At 34.8% G+C, this 14,944-nt stretch overlaps 1 protein-coding gene across 12 annotated transcripts in view; it reads left to right on the forward strand.

Annotated features, from left to right (window-relative positions):
- The window catches only part of CSNK1G3 (casein kinase 1 gamma 3), a 105,737-nt gene that overhangs the window by 26,372 nt on the left and 64,421 nt on the right, over nucleotides 1-14,944 (forward strand). For 4 of the 12 annotated variants that reach the window (XM_025388492.1, XM_025388495.1, XM_025388493.1 and 1 more), the window contains exon 2: nucleotides 8,049-8,474. The exons of the other annotated variants lie outside the window; for them this stretch is intronic. In XM_025388492.1, coding sequence (XP_025244277.1) covers nucleotides 8,297-8,474 — 178 coding nt within the window. In that variant the 5' untranslated portion in view covers nucleotides 8,049-8,296. The remainder of the gene's footprint in view (nucleotides 1-8,048; nucleotides 8,475-14,944) is intronic. 12 annotated transcript variants of the gene reach the window in all.

Genomic DNA, 14,944 nt, shown 5'->3' on the forward strand with positions numbered 1-14,944 from the left:
TGCAATTTTTTGTGTATGTATGGGAGCAGTTTTTAAAAATCATGTTTTGAGATGCAATTTACATACAATGCATAGATTTTAAATACAGTTTGATGAGTTTTGGCAAATGTATATATCCATGTAATTTCCTTCCAATTAAGATGTAGAACATTTCCTTCCTCCAGAAAGTTTCCTCATGACATTGTACAGTCAAATTTCCCACCACCCTACTTAACCGCTGATAGGGTTTCTATCACCACAGCTTAGTTTTGCTGATTCTAGAGCTAAATATAACTAGAATCATATAATAGGTAATTGTTTATGCCTGACTTCTTTTACTCAGTCTAATATCTGAGAAATTCACCATATTGTTGCATGTATCAGCAGTTTGTTCCTTTTTAATGCTGAGTAGTCATCTATTATATGACTGTACCAATTTGTTGATTCTTCTGTTAATGCACATTTGGATTGTTTCCAGTTTTTGACTATTACTATAAGTGAGGCTGCTGTAAACATTAGTGTACAAGTCTTTTTCTAAACATGCATTTTTATTTCCGTGTGTAAACATCTAAGAGTGGCATTGCTAGATCATAGGATAGGTGTATATTTTACTTTGTCGGAAACTGTCAATCTTTTTTCCAAAGTCATACTGTTTTTTACTCCCACCAGCACTTTTTTGAGAGTTCTAGTTCTTCATTCTTACCAACACTTGATATTGTCAGTCTTTTAAATGTTAGCTATTGTAATGGCTGTGAAATGATATTTCATTATGGTTTTAATTTATATTTGCATGACAAGTAATGATTTGAGCACTGCTTCATATGCTTTGTGGCAATTTGTATATATTCTTTGTGAAAAGAGTCTGCTCAAATGATTTCTGTATTTTAAAAAATGGAGTTGTTCAATGAGAACACATGGACACAGGGAGGGGACTATCACACACAGGTGCCTGTCAGGGAGTGGGGGGCTAGGAGAGGAATAGCATTAGGAGAAATGCCTAATGTAGATGACGGTTTGATGGGTGCAGCAAACCACCATGGCACATGTACCTACGTAACAAACCTGCATGTTCTGCACATGTATCCTAGAACTTAAAGTTTAATAATTTTTTAAAAAAGTTGTTTTTCTTATTCAGTTGCAGCGTATTTATACACACTCATATAAAATAATTTAGCCCATTGTGAAGTGTTTGTATTTGTTTTTTTAAAGCTGTCATTTGATGAGAAATGATTGATTTTGATGACTCTCTAAGATTTTTAATGATTAGTGATTTTAGCATCTTCTAAGAAATTTTTACTTACCTTAAGATAGCAGAGATACCTCTCTGTGGTTCTGGTATTTGTATTTAGGTCTATGATCCATTTCAAATTACTATTTTTTAAAAATACATTTTTGTAGAGACAGGGTTTTGCTTTGTTTCTCAGCCTGGCCTGGCCTCAAGCAATCCTGCAGCCTTGGCCTTCCAAAATGCAGGAGTTATAGACATGAGCCACCACGCCTGGTTGTGGGTTGAATTTTGTCAAACATAATCTCTTGTCTGTAGAAATTATCCCATTGGGCTGTAATGCCAGCACTTTGAGAGGCTGAGGCGGGTATATTGCTTGAGCCTAAGGGTTTGAGACCAGCCTGGGCAACATGGCAAAACCTTGTCTGTACAAAAAACAGAAGTAATTAGCTGAGTGTGGTGGTGTGCGCCTGTGGTCTCAACTACTTGGGAAGCTGGGGTAGTAATATCACCAGAGCCTGAGCAAGTCAAAGCTGCAGTGAGCTGTGATTGTGTGACTGCACTCCAGCACTCAGCCTGGGTGACAGAGCAGGTAAAAAAAAAAAAAAAAAAAAAAAAAGGTCTCTGTGGGTTTCTTTTTTCTGTTAGTTTGATGGTACGTTGATTTCAAATGTTAAGTCAATCCTGCATTTCTAGTATTAAACCCTGTTTGCTTATTATTTGTTAAACTTTCTACATATTTGCTTATGTTGTGAAGAATTTTTGTATCTATGCTCATGAGAAATGCAGGTTTAATTTTCTTTGCTTGGAATTGTTTTTGTCAGGCTTTTGTATTAGGAATGTGCTGATCTCACAAAGTAAATTGATTATTCTTGTGTCCTGAAAGAGCTTTAGAATAGTATTACTTTTTCCTAATATTTGATAAAATTCACCAGTGAAATCATCTTTATGGGAATACTTTTTTTAAATAGATTAAGTTTTAAAAATAGATATGGAACTTTTGATATTTTGTTTCACCTTGTATCCCTATATTACATTTTTCAAAGAATTTGTCCATTTTATCGGTATTAAATTTATTGACCTAAAGTTACTCATAGTCCTTTGTCCTTCAGTATTTATAGGATGATTTTGATATCCCTTCTTTCATTGTTCTTATTGGTAATTTGTATATTCTCTTTTGTTCTTGATCATTTTTGCTAAGAGGTAGAAATTTCGTTGACCTTTTTCAAAGAAACAGTTTTTGTCTTTACTTTTTCTACTGTGGTCTATTTTCTGTTTTGTTGATTTTCCTATCTGGATAATTTCTTTGGAAATTATTGACACTTTCTTCTGCTTTATCCAGTTTGCCATTGAGTGTATCTAGTGAAGTTTTTCATTTCAGATATGACAGTTTTTATTCGAGGTTCTCTTTTTTTTTTCTCTTTATTTTGGTATTTTTCTGTTTATCAGCTGAGAATTCCTGTTTTTGCTCATTAAGACTATATTTTCCTATAAGTCTATGTTAGTATTAACTCTACTGAACTACTTCCTCAACTCTTGTCTGATTTGCTCTTTTCTTTAGCTGTTTTAAGAAGGAAGTCCAGATAACCAATTAAAAACTTCTTTTCTAATATAGGCATTTAAAGCTTCTAGTTTTCTGCTAAGTATTAGAATTACAAGTTAGATTTTTTTCTAATTTCTGTTGTGATTTTTTATCAACTCATGAATTTAAATGTGCGTTTAATTTTCAAATTTTGGGACTTTTGTAGCTGCTATACAGCTATTGATTTCTAATTTAATTATTATTTTTTTTTATTTTTTTGAGATAGTATCTCGCTCTGTTGCCCAGGCTGGAGTGCAGTGACATGATCTTTGCTCACTGCAACCTCCACCTCCCAGGTTCAAGTGATTTTCCTGCCTTAGCCTCCTGAGCAGCTGGGACTACAGGCATGCGCCACCATGTCTGGCTAATTTTTGTATTTTTTTGTAGAGATGGGGTTTAACCATGTTGGCCAGACTGGTCTCGAACTCTTGACCTCAAGTGATATACCCACCTTGGCCTCCCAAAGTGCTGGGATTATAGGCATGAGCCACCAAGTCTGGTGATTTCTTTTTTTCTTTTTCTTTTTTTTTTTTTTTGAGACGGAGTCTCGCTCTGTCGCCCAGGCTGGAGTGCAGTGGCCGGATCTCAGCTCACTGCAAGCTCCGCCTCCCGGGTTCACGCCATTCTCCGGCCTCAGCCTCCCGAGTAGCTGGGACTACAGGCGCCCGCCACCTCGCCCGGCTAGTTTTTTGTATTTCTTAGTAGAGACGGGGTTTCACCGTGTTAGCCAGGATGGTCTCGATCTCCTGACCTCGTGATCCACCCGTCTCGGCCTCCCAAAGTGCTGGGATTATAGGCTTGAGCCACCGCGCCCGGCCGGTGATTTCTAATTTAATTCTATTTTGACCAAATATACTCTGTAATATTTTAGTTACTTGAGATTTAAATTATAGCACAGCGTATGATTTTTCTTGGTGAGCATCGAAAGGGAATTTTATTTTGCGGTATTTTATGAATGTTAGTTAGCTCAAGGTAGTTGATGGTATTATCTAGATCTACCATATACATACTGATCTTTTGTCTTATACCTTGTTGATTATTGAAAGCATGCTATTAAAATTTTTTTAACAATGATTGCCTTTTTTCTTTTTAGTTTTGTTTTGCCTCATTTTGCTCATATATATTTATGGTTTTTATGTCTTTCTGTTGAATTGATATTTTTATCATTATGAAATGCACCTCTGTAAATTTGGAGATAATCCTTTGTTTTGATGTCCAGTTTGTATGATAATATTATAGCCTCACAAGCTTCGTATATGTGCTATTTACACAGTATATCTTTTTCTATTATTTAATTTTCAGTCTATCTTATATTTGTATTTGTTTATTTATTTTGAGACAGGGTCTCACTCTGCTGCCCAGGCTGGAGTGCAGTGGCTCAATCTCAGCTTTCTACAACCTCTGCCTCACAACTTCAAGCCGTTCTTCCACCTCAGCCCCCCAAGTAGCTGGGACTACAGGTGTGCACCACCACTCTTGGCTTTTTATTTTTGTGTTTTTAGTAGAGACAGGCTCTCACCATGTTGCCCAGGCTGATCTTGAACTCCTGAGCTCAAGAGAATCATCTACCTCTGCCTCCCAAAGTGCTGGGATTACAGTTGTGAGCCACTGCTTGTCTTTGTGTTTAAAATAGTTTCTTGTAAACAGTTTGTAGTTGAGTCTTGCTTTTTTATATAGTCTGACAATTTTTGCCTTTTTGGGGGAAAATCTGGTCTAGTTCATTTTATGTATGTTTTAAAGTCCACTGTCTTGCTATTTGTTTTATTTTATCTCGTATGTCTTTTGTTTCTCTTCTGTTGTTTCAACCAAGTAGTGTTTAATCTTCCATTTTATTTCTTGTCCTGGTGTTTTAGCTATTCCTATTGTAACTAATTTTTTATTGTTTGAACTAGGTATTAAAATGTGCGTTTTTAACTTATCATTGGCTACCTGGAATTAATATGGAACCACATAATTCTTCACAAATATAATATTTTCCTCATCTGTTTTATTTTTAATTTATATATTTAACAAATAAAAGTTATATATATTTATTGTGTAGAACATGATATTTTGAAATAAGTATACATTGTGGAATAGCTAAATAGAGCTAATTAACATATACATTACCTCACATTTTTTTGTGTGTGGTGAGAAGACTTAAAATCTTCTCTCAATAATTTTCAAGAAGGAATCTTAAAACAGTGTAATTCCATTTACAACTCCCCCTCATTGCCATTTATGTTGTCATATATTTTACTTTTACCTGTTGTATATGATACTAAGAAATTGTGTATGCTTTAAATAGTAATTTATCTTTAAAGGAAAAGAATAACCATGCATTTCCTAGTTTCAGTGCTCTTGATTTCTTCTTAAAGTTTCAAATTTCTGTCTGGTATTATGTGATTTACTTCAGCTTAAAGGACTATTTTAAAAGCATTTCTGTTGTGCAGGTCTGCTGGCAACTAATTCTCAGCTTCCCTTCATCTAAAAATGGCTTTTTTTCCTCCTTGTTTTAAAGAATAATTTTACTGGATGTAGAATTCTGAATTCATCAACACCTGTGGCAAAAAGAGGGGAAAAATAATTCTAGGTTGAAAGTTTTTATTCCCCCTTTCATTGCTTTGAAAATATCCTTCCATTTTCTTTTGGGCCTCCGTTGTTTTTGATAAGAAGTTAGTTGCCCTGTATGTCACGTGTATTTTTTTCTCTCTTGGCTTTCAAGATTTTTTAAATTTTTGGATTTTAGCAGCTTGACTGTGGTATGCCTAGATTTAGTATTTTTGTTTGTTTGTTTTACCAAATTTGGGGAGTTTTTAGCTGTTTATTTGATTTCTTCTTTTTCTCCAGTTAAATAGGATTCTAACAGCTATTTATTAGTGTTAAAGTCGTGTCTTCTAATTCAAACATCAGGGTCATCTTGGGGTCTGTCTCCTTTGACAACTTTGTTTCTTGGCCATGGGTTACATTTGATGCTGCTTTACATGTTTGGTAATTTTTAGTTGTGTCATGGACATTGGAAATTCAGTATTCTTGAGAGTCTGGCTTTTTGTCTTTTTGAGACTTGAGTTTTGTTCTGGAATGCAGTTAATGTGCTCAGAGCTACTCTGAATCCTATCTAGGTTTATTTTTAGACTTTAGTTGGGACAGTCTAGAGTAGGCCTTATGTTGGGTATGGTCCTTACTTTTAAGAGTTTTTATGGCGTCTGAGCTGAATGCCTCAGTTCAGCTGGGATATTAGTGAGTTTCTTCTACTATGACTGAGTAGGAACTTTAAGGTCTCTCAGTTCTGTGCAGCGTCAAGTTTCTCCATTCTTCATTTAACACTGTAGTAACTATTTTCTGCTACGTTTTTTAAGACTATTCCCTTGCACACATGTAGCATAGCCTTCTGCCCTGCCGCCACCTTACCTCACCACACCACTGCAAAACTCCTTCATTTTTGATACTGTGTACTGCAAATTTCATTTACTTCAACAGCTGCAAATTCTGATCTGTGATCACTGGTGTGTTGCCTGAGCCTCACCTCCTTGTGCTGTGGTCAGGAAATTGCTCCTAGCCAGAGAGCTTGGATGAAGGTGAGACTCACCTTTTGTATTTTTTTCTCAGGGATCAGAGTCTGTACTGCCTATTATTTGATGCTTAAAAACAGGTGCTTCATATGTTTTGTCCAGCTTCGTACTTGTTTACAACAAGCAGAGATGTTCAGTATAGTTACTCTGTCATGGCTGGAAGCAGAGTGAACAGGAGCTCACAGTTTCATCTGCAAATAAGAGTATGGCAAATAAAACAAGAAACTTCATAAATAGACTGAGTGTTAGGACTGATTGTGGAATCCTAATTAGGGAAAAGGATTCAGGCTGGTGGGAGCAGGGGAGCGTAAAAAGAAAAAGCAGATAAGCTGTAAGTCCGCCTTTCTTCATAGTCCAGGACACGTAGCCCTCCTGCCCAAAAAACTCACCGTCTTCCTGTGCCCAACTTAACACCAGATCTTCTGCTGATAGAAAAATGCAGGTTAGCTCACTGCAACCTTGGCATTATCAGTGCTGCACATAGCCCTCTCCAGCACAAAAACGATCCTATAAAATCCCCACCAAGCCTTGGTGTCTTTTCAGTCAGCTCCTCTCTCGCTAATCTGCCCATTGCTTTCTTGCAAAGTGTTTTCCTACTTTTTCTAATAAGTCTGCCTTTCTTTACCAACTGTCTTGGTAAATTCCCTTATTGCCTACACCACAGGCCCCAGTTAGTCACTACTTGTAACAGTAATTGCATATTTGGGGAGTTGCTGAAAATTACCAGAAAATACTATTTGTTTCAACACTTGTTGTGGTTGCATTATATAATTAGAAAATTTCTGTAATAGGAATAAGTATTTGATATCAATCCTTGTTTCTTCATTAGTGACTGTATTTTGAAGTTACAGCTTCTTTAATAGCAAAGAATGAGAACCCACTCAAATTGTTCAAACAAAAGTAGGGAAATCCTATAAGGGTGCAGAATTACCACAGAATTGAGGTACATTTGATCACTGCAATTTCCAGAGAATATGAATGGGGCAGACTCTTCCAAAAGCCTTGAAAAATATTTTGAGCTTTAATGTTGTTATCTGTGTGTTAGAAATTTAATACCTAATTTCTGCATCTGATAAGGTTGATGCCTGTCAACATTTCATAGTCTTGCAAAATTACATTTATGTTTTTAAGGCCCAGGTTAAATGTTATATAAGAATTAATTGTTTTCCTTGAGGGAGAGGAAGAATGTTCTTGATGTTGTCAGTTCTGTGCTCCAATCCCATGTGTAATTATAGGGTAATATTTGAATAAATGAAAATCATATGAGAATATATATTTAAAAAAGACTGAAAATTATTAAGTAGATGAACATGGGGAATATATATTTTTATTAAGGTATTTTATTTTTATAATTCATTCTCTTTCTGCTTCTAAATTGAAAATCTTATATTGACTTACTGGAATTTTTTGAGTACTTTTTGTCTAATTGAGGTAATTTTAAGTTGGGAGGTTTATATTAGTGAATGTATGTTGATTTATGAAACAATATAATTTTGTTCTTTAATTTTTAAGAAGTAATTGAATCCCTGATATCTTTGTTTCATATCTTTGGTATTAAGGTATATAAATAAAAAAGTGTACTGTGGTTTGATTTCAATGGGCATCAATAGATAGCAGTAATTCTTGCCTAAACTTTTGTTATGTTATCTAATTTCCCAGACATGTATTTTAAAATTCTTAGTTGACTAATTTCATTTTCTTAATATTCTAGCACTCTATCAATATCAGCTCACATCATTGAAAAGATAATTTTGAAGACATGTTTTGCTGAAAAGACAACTGAGAAAAATTTTACGAATGGGATGAGCATGCTGCAGTTAATTGACTACCTACTGCAATTTGAATGTTAACATTACCCATCTGGTACAGTTACCTAGTGATGTACCTATTTTCACAATACCCTATTTCAGTGTGCTTGTCTTGATTAAAGAATTCAAAGTGGAGTACCGCAAACTTGATATGGAAAATAAAAAGAAAGACAAGGACAAATCAGATGATAGAATGGCACGACCTAGTGGTCGATCAGGACACAACACTCGAGGAACTGGGTCTTCATCGTCTGGAGTTTTAATGGTTGGACCTAACTTTAGAGTTGGAAAAAAAATTGGATGTGGCAATTTTGGAGAATTACGATTAGGTAAGACTATTTTTTTTTATTCCATTATGTTATAAACATTTTAAAAATTGTAAGATACTTTCTAATGAAAATGATTTAGTTATTTAATTGTTTAGTTGTTTAATGGTTGTGGTAATTTTAAAGAATACGTATGTTGGAAATTTCTTTTGTACTTGTATTTTCATGTGTAAGAAATTCCCTAGTACAGTACTGTCTACTTTAACCACCCGGAGATTGACCATCCAGATTATGAGAAAACAATTAAATTAAAATAGCCCAGTAGGCTGAAATAGCTGCCAGTAAAGCCTTTGCAGTGTTCTTTAGGAATGATCTGTAGGCTACTTTTTCAGATTCAAAAATGATTAGTAACTGATAACTTTTGGGGCATAGGGATGGCTTAAAGTCAAGTTAATATACTGAAACTGCATAGAATTAATGAAATTTACATCACTGTAATTTAATTTTTTCTTTTCTACCCTTCCTTCTGCCCCAAGTATGTCTGGGGTGGAGCTCAGGAGTCTATATTCTTAACAAGGGGCTCAGAGTATTGATTCAGGTTATTATAATTAGGCAAGTTTGGGAAACACTGGACTAATTAAGCTTCCTAACTCTATATTCAAGGCAACTGGAACTCAGTGAGGGAAAGTTAATTGTCAGATGTCCACAACAATTGAATAACAAGCTCAGGATCAAAATCTAGGTGTTTTAACTTCTAATACAGTAGTGATGTAGCTTTTCCATTGCAGAAAACTAAGAAGGAGGGTGGTATGGTGTATAGAAGTCAGTATTTAGGTACCCTGAGGGCTCTGGTCAGTGGACCACCAGTAGTGAACTTTAGATGTAAAAAGAAAATTTGACTTCACAGTTTCTTTTCGATTCAGTCCTGCTGCTAGAAATAAATCCAATTTTATGTTTACCTATTCAACTACTTCTCCTTTTCGTCTTGTAAAGTACCCTAATTTGTAGTGACTCCTTCATCTTACTAGTTTTGTGTAGTTGATACACGTTAAATATTTGAATGAAGCAAGCCAATAAAAGACAGTAATATAGTTTATACATAGTTGTTACATGATGTGGCTGGCAGGCTCACATTTAGTAGGGACTCAAATATTTGAAAGGGTGAATGTTTTATGTTTTATTATTTGAAGGATATTGAATTAGATACTTTGAAATTCTTAAATTGTTTCAGACTTTGGCGTTAGAGAAAACATTATTTACGTGTTTATAATCTGTTGTTATTGTATATAATTCTCAGCAACATCCATCCAGTACTTATTACATATTTATCATGTACCAGGCATGATTAGTCATTGATAATATGCTGGAAAAATATAAAAATAGTGCCTTATGGAACAGATAAGTCATTTAACCACTCAGGGCCTCACATTTTTTTTATATCAGGATTATTTCCACTTCCTAGGTTATTGTTATAGGATTAAATTTAGATGATAATGTAAAAAGACCAACACTATACTTGCATATACTTTGGCCATTTTTATTCAGAATCTGATTCATATAATTTATTTCAAAATAACTACACATACACAGATATATATGTATTTGTGTGAATGCACACATATATACACACACACGGCACATGTATATAGGGGTGTGTGTGTGTGTGTGTATTCACACAAAGCTAGTTGGCCATTTTAACAAGGGCAATATGAGAAGTATGAGAAACTATATGTACCATATACTGAGGCTATATATGTCATGTACTGAAAAAGAAGTAAAACACCCCTTTCTTTTGTAGTCTGTGAATAGGCAGGAATAGGAGTATGATGGCTTCTTATTACATCTATCTGTCTATTCTATCTATCTGATTTATGTATGGGTCTTTGATATGTGTGTGTGTGTATATATATATCTGTATATTTATGTAAATTTAAATGTATTATCTCTATATCTCTGTGTTTTATGTATACTTATAATATGTACGTGTAGAGCTAGTTTAATCATTTATTCTTTTTTCATAGACTTCTAAAAGGGTATTTTACTGCTTTTTCAAAAAGCCTCAGATGGTTTCTTTGTTAAGAAAACGTTATTACAAGCATTAGTCTTTCTATACCTGGATAAACACTAATGTTAAAAGCTGGTTTATATTCTTAAAGTACTTTCTTTAAAACCTCATTAATAGATACATCTTTAACATTTGATTACTGGTACTGAAATTTTATATGGTTAGTATTGGGTAAGAAAGACTATAAGGTATACTATAGGTAAGTGATTTTCAAAAAGGTGCTGTTGGTATTTGGGCCTGGGCAGTTCTTTTTTGGGGTAGAAGACTGTCCCAGACATTGCAGGGCATTTAAAAGTTGAGACCTGTGGTGCTTGGCATGGTGGCTCACATCTATCATCCCAGAACTTTGGGAGACCAAGGCAGGAGGGTGGCTTGAGGCCAGGAGTTCAAGACCAGCCTCTGCAACATAGCGAGAGTCTATCTCTACAGAAAATAAAAAATTAGCCAGGTATGATGGTTTATGCCTATAGTCCTAGCTATTCAGGAGCCTGAGGCAGAAAGATCACTTGAGCTGAGGAGTTTAAGGTTGCAGTGAGCTATGATTGTGCCACTGCATTCTAGCCTGGGTGACAGAGTGAGGCTCTGTTTCAAAAAAAAAAAAAAGTCCATGAGATTAAAAAAAGTAAGTAAACATTTAAAATAATAATTTTAAATTATATTTATTTGCTTTTAAATTTAAATATGTGTTTATCATTTTTATCTGGATTCTGTTTTTATTTTAAAATGAACAGTCAAGTGTGGTGGGGCATATCTGTAGTTCCAGTTACTGGAGTGGAGTGGCTGAGCTAGGAGGATCACTTGATTCTAGGAGGTTGAGTCTAGCATGGACAATATAGTGAGATCCTGTCTCTAAAAAAGAATAAAAATAAATAAGGATGGTGATTTGGTGTGCAGATGCTCCTTAACTTAAGATGGGTTTACATCCTGATAAACTGATGGGTTTATCAGGATGTAAACCCATCTTAAGTTGAAATATCATAAGTTGAAAATGAGCGTTTTATAGACATAATGACATTGGAAACCCCAAAACACAATATCCAGAAAATGCTGGCCACGCAGTACGGTGTAGAATATTGGTTGTTTACCCTTGTGGTTGTGTGGCTGACTGAGAGCGGCAGCTCACTGCATCTGCCCAGCATAGTGAGATAGTATCCTGCTTCATATTGCTAGTTCAGGAAAAGATCAAAATTCAAAGTATGGTTTCTATTGAATACGTGTTGTTTTTACATCATTATATAAAGTTGAAATATCTCAAATTGAACCATCATAGTTGAGAACCATCTGTGTTTGTAGTTGTCTTTTATGTGTTGGTAGTAAGGTTTGCATTCTGCATTGGTAGATGTATCTAGTTCAGGCAGTCAAACTCCTAGGAATGTTTTTGACAGGCACTGAATAAGACCAAACATAGCTAGCTAAAATACAGGGTCGTATTATATATGTATTTTTATTTTTCTGTATATTATGATGTTTTGACGTCTTAAAAAACCTTTCTGGCTGGGAAGAGATTGCCCCTCCAGAGGTTAGCCAATTCTTAGAAGTAGCCAAAAACTGAGCTGGGAGCATGCCTATGATATGCGCACTAACCAATCCCCACCCCTTTTCTATCTGGCCCATACACCTAGGAGGCAATATCCTCTACCTTATCATCCCCAGGGCCAGGTACCTGGAAGCTAGAGACCCATTCTTATAGCCCAGAAGTCACTGGAATTATTCAAACTAAGTAATCCTTAACTATTTACCCTGCCCTGCCTTGACTTTCCCTGGGAAACCCCAGTAAATGCTTTGGCCTAGGCATTTCCCTTGCTCGTTTTTCTGCCACCTAACCAAAACCTAGCGTTTCCCCTGTGATCCTGTGTGGCATGTGATGTGACTTCCTGTCCAGAATTTGTAAGTATAATAACCTTTGTTTTCATGAGGGACTTCCCTTTGTACTCTGTGGCCACATCTGTCTATCATATAAAAGAGCACAGAAGAGAATATTATGTATTGCTTTATTAATAACCATGTCTGAAATAAGACATTGTAACTTTTGACATAATTAAGTATGCCACAGGAGCTTCCATAACATCTCTTATTTTTGTTTTTTCTTTTCTTATTCCTACATAGCTAGTAACTCCTTATTTTATTGTTTATATTTGATAATTGCTTTGTTGAAAATTCTGCAGGCCTTACAATATATTATCAAATGAATATATAGATTTGAATGGGTTCATCATTTTCATGTTTATTGATTTTTCTGCTGTTTCTAACCGAAGCTACCATAAAACTTACCTGAAAAATATAATAACTAAGGAATAGACTGTAAGACAGTAACAAAAAAATTCAGTATATAGTGGTTCCAAGCAAATGGTTTATTTTCATTTCACACCACACAGACCAGAGGGAGAAACCCCAAGGCTGTCAGGGTACCTCTGCATCCTTAATATGTGACTTCAGTCTCTGTGCACAAATTGCTTTAGCTGTTTCCATCTCCCAGCCAGCAAGAATACAGAAAAAAAGGGGCAGGAGCATATACATTCCTTTCTGGAAGTGAGGAGGAACATACTTAATGTCCATTGATATTTAGAACTTAAGTCACATGGCCACACTAAGCTGAAAGAGAGGCGGGCAGTGTAGTCTTTAGCTGGGCAGCCATTTTCAAGCTTGGGCATTCTGTAGGGGGAGAATGGCTATTGGTGGGTAAATAGTTGTTTCTGCTGTAAACATATATAGTTTTTGAAGAAAATAGTTTTTGATAATTACCACCCCAAAGCCACAAAATTGGTAAAACTATATTTTCAAGTTTAATATGGCACAATGCTTTACTGGAAATGTCTTTTAAAATTGGATTAAAACATCACTTAACTGGCACCAGTTTACTTGGATTTTTCTTTTGATGGGATTCTCACTACATGCACATTCCTTCCCTTTTATTCACACCTTACTCACACCATCCATAAACACATATTTTGCATCATTTGTTTGTTTACGTGTATAACAAATACTGGTTAAAAGTGAGGCTGTGGCTATGCTAGGTGACAAAAATGCACTTGTGTTATTGTTTAATCTTTGTTCATCATTGTGACTTCAAGTTTCAGCAAAATCTCTAGTATTCAAAAAAAGATGATCCTTTTAGGATTTGGTGCTTTCTGCTGTGACCTCAAAGGTAGACATTGGAGTACAAAAATAGTACTTTTAGAGGCATTTGGTATATTTTGATTCTTTGAGATCTGTAGTTAACCTAACTTCTTGTCCTGTGAAGTTTTTTCCTTGTGTACTTATGAATAAACATCATATACAAAATAGTTATGAAAAGATGATAATATGTTTGGGAAATACAAATTCTGTCTTGGAACTCAAAACCAGAATTGTCTTTTGTTAATGTTCTTTGACATTAAGTTCTTCATTGTGAATATCATTAAATTATTTACTGCCAAGTTTAATAGAGGAAACCTAACTTTTCATACATAATGCATTTTTGAAAATATATATGAAGGTATATCTAAATGTTGAACTAATTGACTAAAAATATGAAAATATTCTGTAATTTTTGAAAATATGTATATAAGTTCAATGAGTATATGAAAAGAGCTTAAAGTTGACCACTTTTGGAACTTCTGTTGAGTTCCATCCTTTTTGCCAACTGTATTGAGTTTATGACACCTATGTTACTTAGTGTTAATATGAATACTTCTTTTTGTCCTTTATTTTCACTCAATTTTGTACAATAAGGACAAAATTCAGAAAAGTATTATAATATTTGTATAAATAAACACTGCTGTACAAAGGGCAGTACAAACTGCTGTACAAACACAACTAAAGCTAAAATTTTGCCTAGAAGTTTTACTACTGTTCATCAGCTGCTGTATGGAAGGAGGTTCAGGCTATTATGCTGGAAAATCACATGTGTCAAAGTTGTTGATTGCTGCTTCTGTTTTCAGTAGCCAATGTGACCAGGGCCAGTTACTCTCACTGTTAAAAAAAAAAAACCAAAAAACTGTTATTGTTCTATTTTCCTCACTATGAAAGTAATATATGCTAATTGAAAAAATACTGGAAATTCAGAAATCATGTACTGTTTTTTAATTCTTTTTAATGTTCTTACACATTAATCAAATTATTTTCATATACTTAGTGCTTCCAAAATTCTCCTTAGTACTCTACTTTGACTACAGATGCTGAGCAGTTGGAATTTTCTAGATTATTTTTGATTTCCCAGTGCTGAAGATTACTGTAATTCATTTGAATTCTTTACATGTTAGTGATACTAAATCTCTAGTGATATTAAATATTTTAAATATTTTATGTAATCAAATTTGTATAAAACATTATGATCCTAATTTTTATTTTTTAATTTTTTTGATGGAGTCTCGCTCTGTTGCCCAGGCTGGAGTGCAGTGGTGCGATCTTGGCTCACTGCAACCTCCGCCTCCTGGGTTCAAGCAATTCTCCTGCCTCAACCTCCTGAGTAGCTGGGATTACAGGTGTG

The sequence above is a fragment of the Theropithecus gelada genome, chromosome 6, assembly GCF_003255815.1.
Source record: "Theropithecus gelada isolate Dixy chromosome 6, Tgel_1.0, whole genome shotgun sequence".
Lineage (NCBI taxonomy): Eukaryota > Metazoa > Chordata > Mammalia > Primates > Cercopithecidae > Theropithecus > Theropithecus gelada.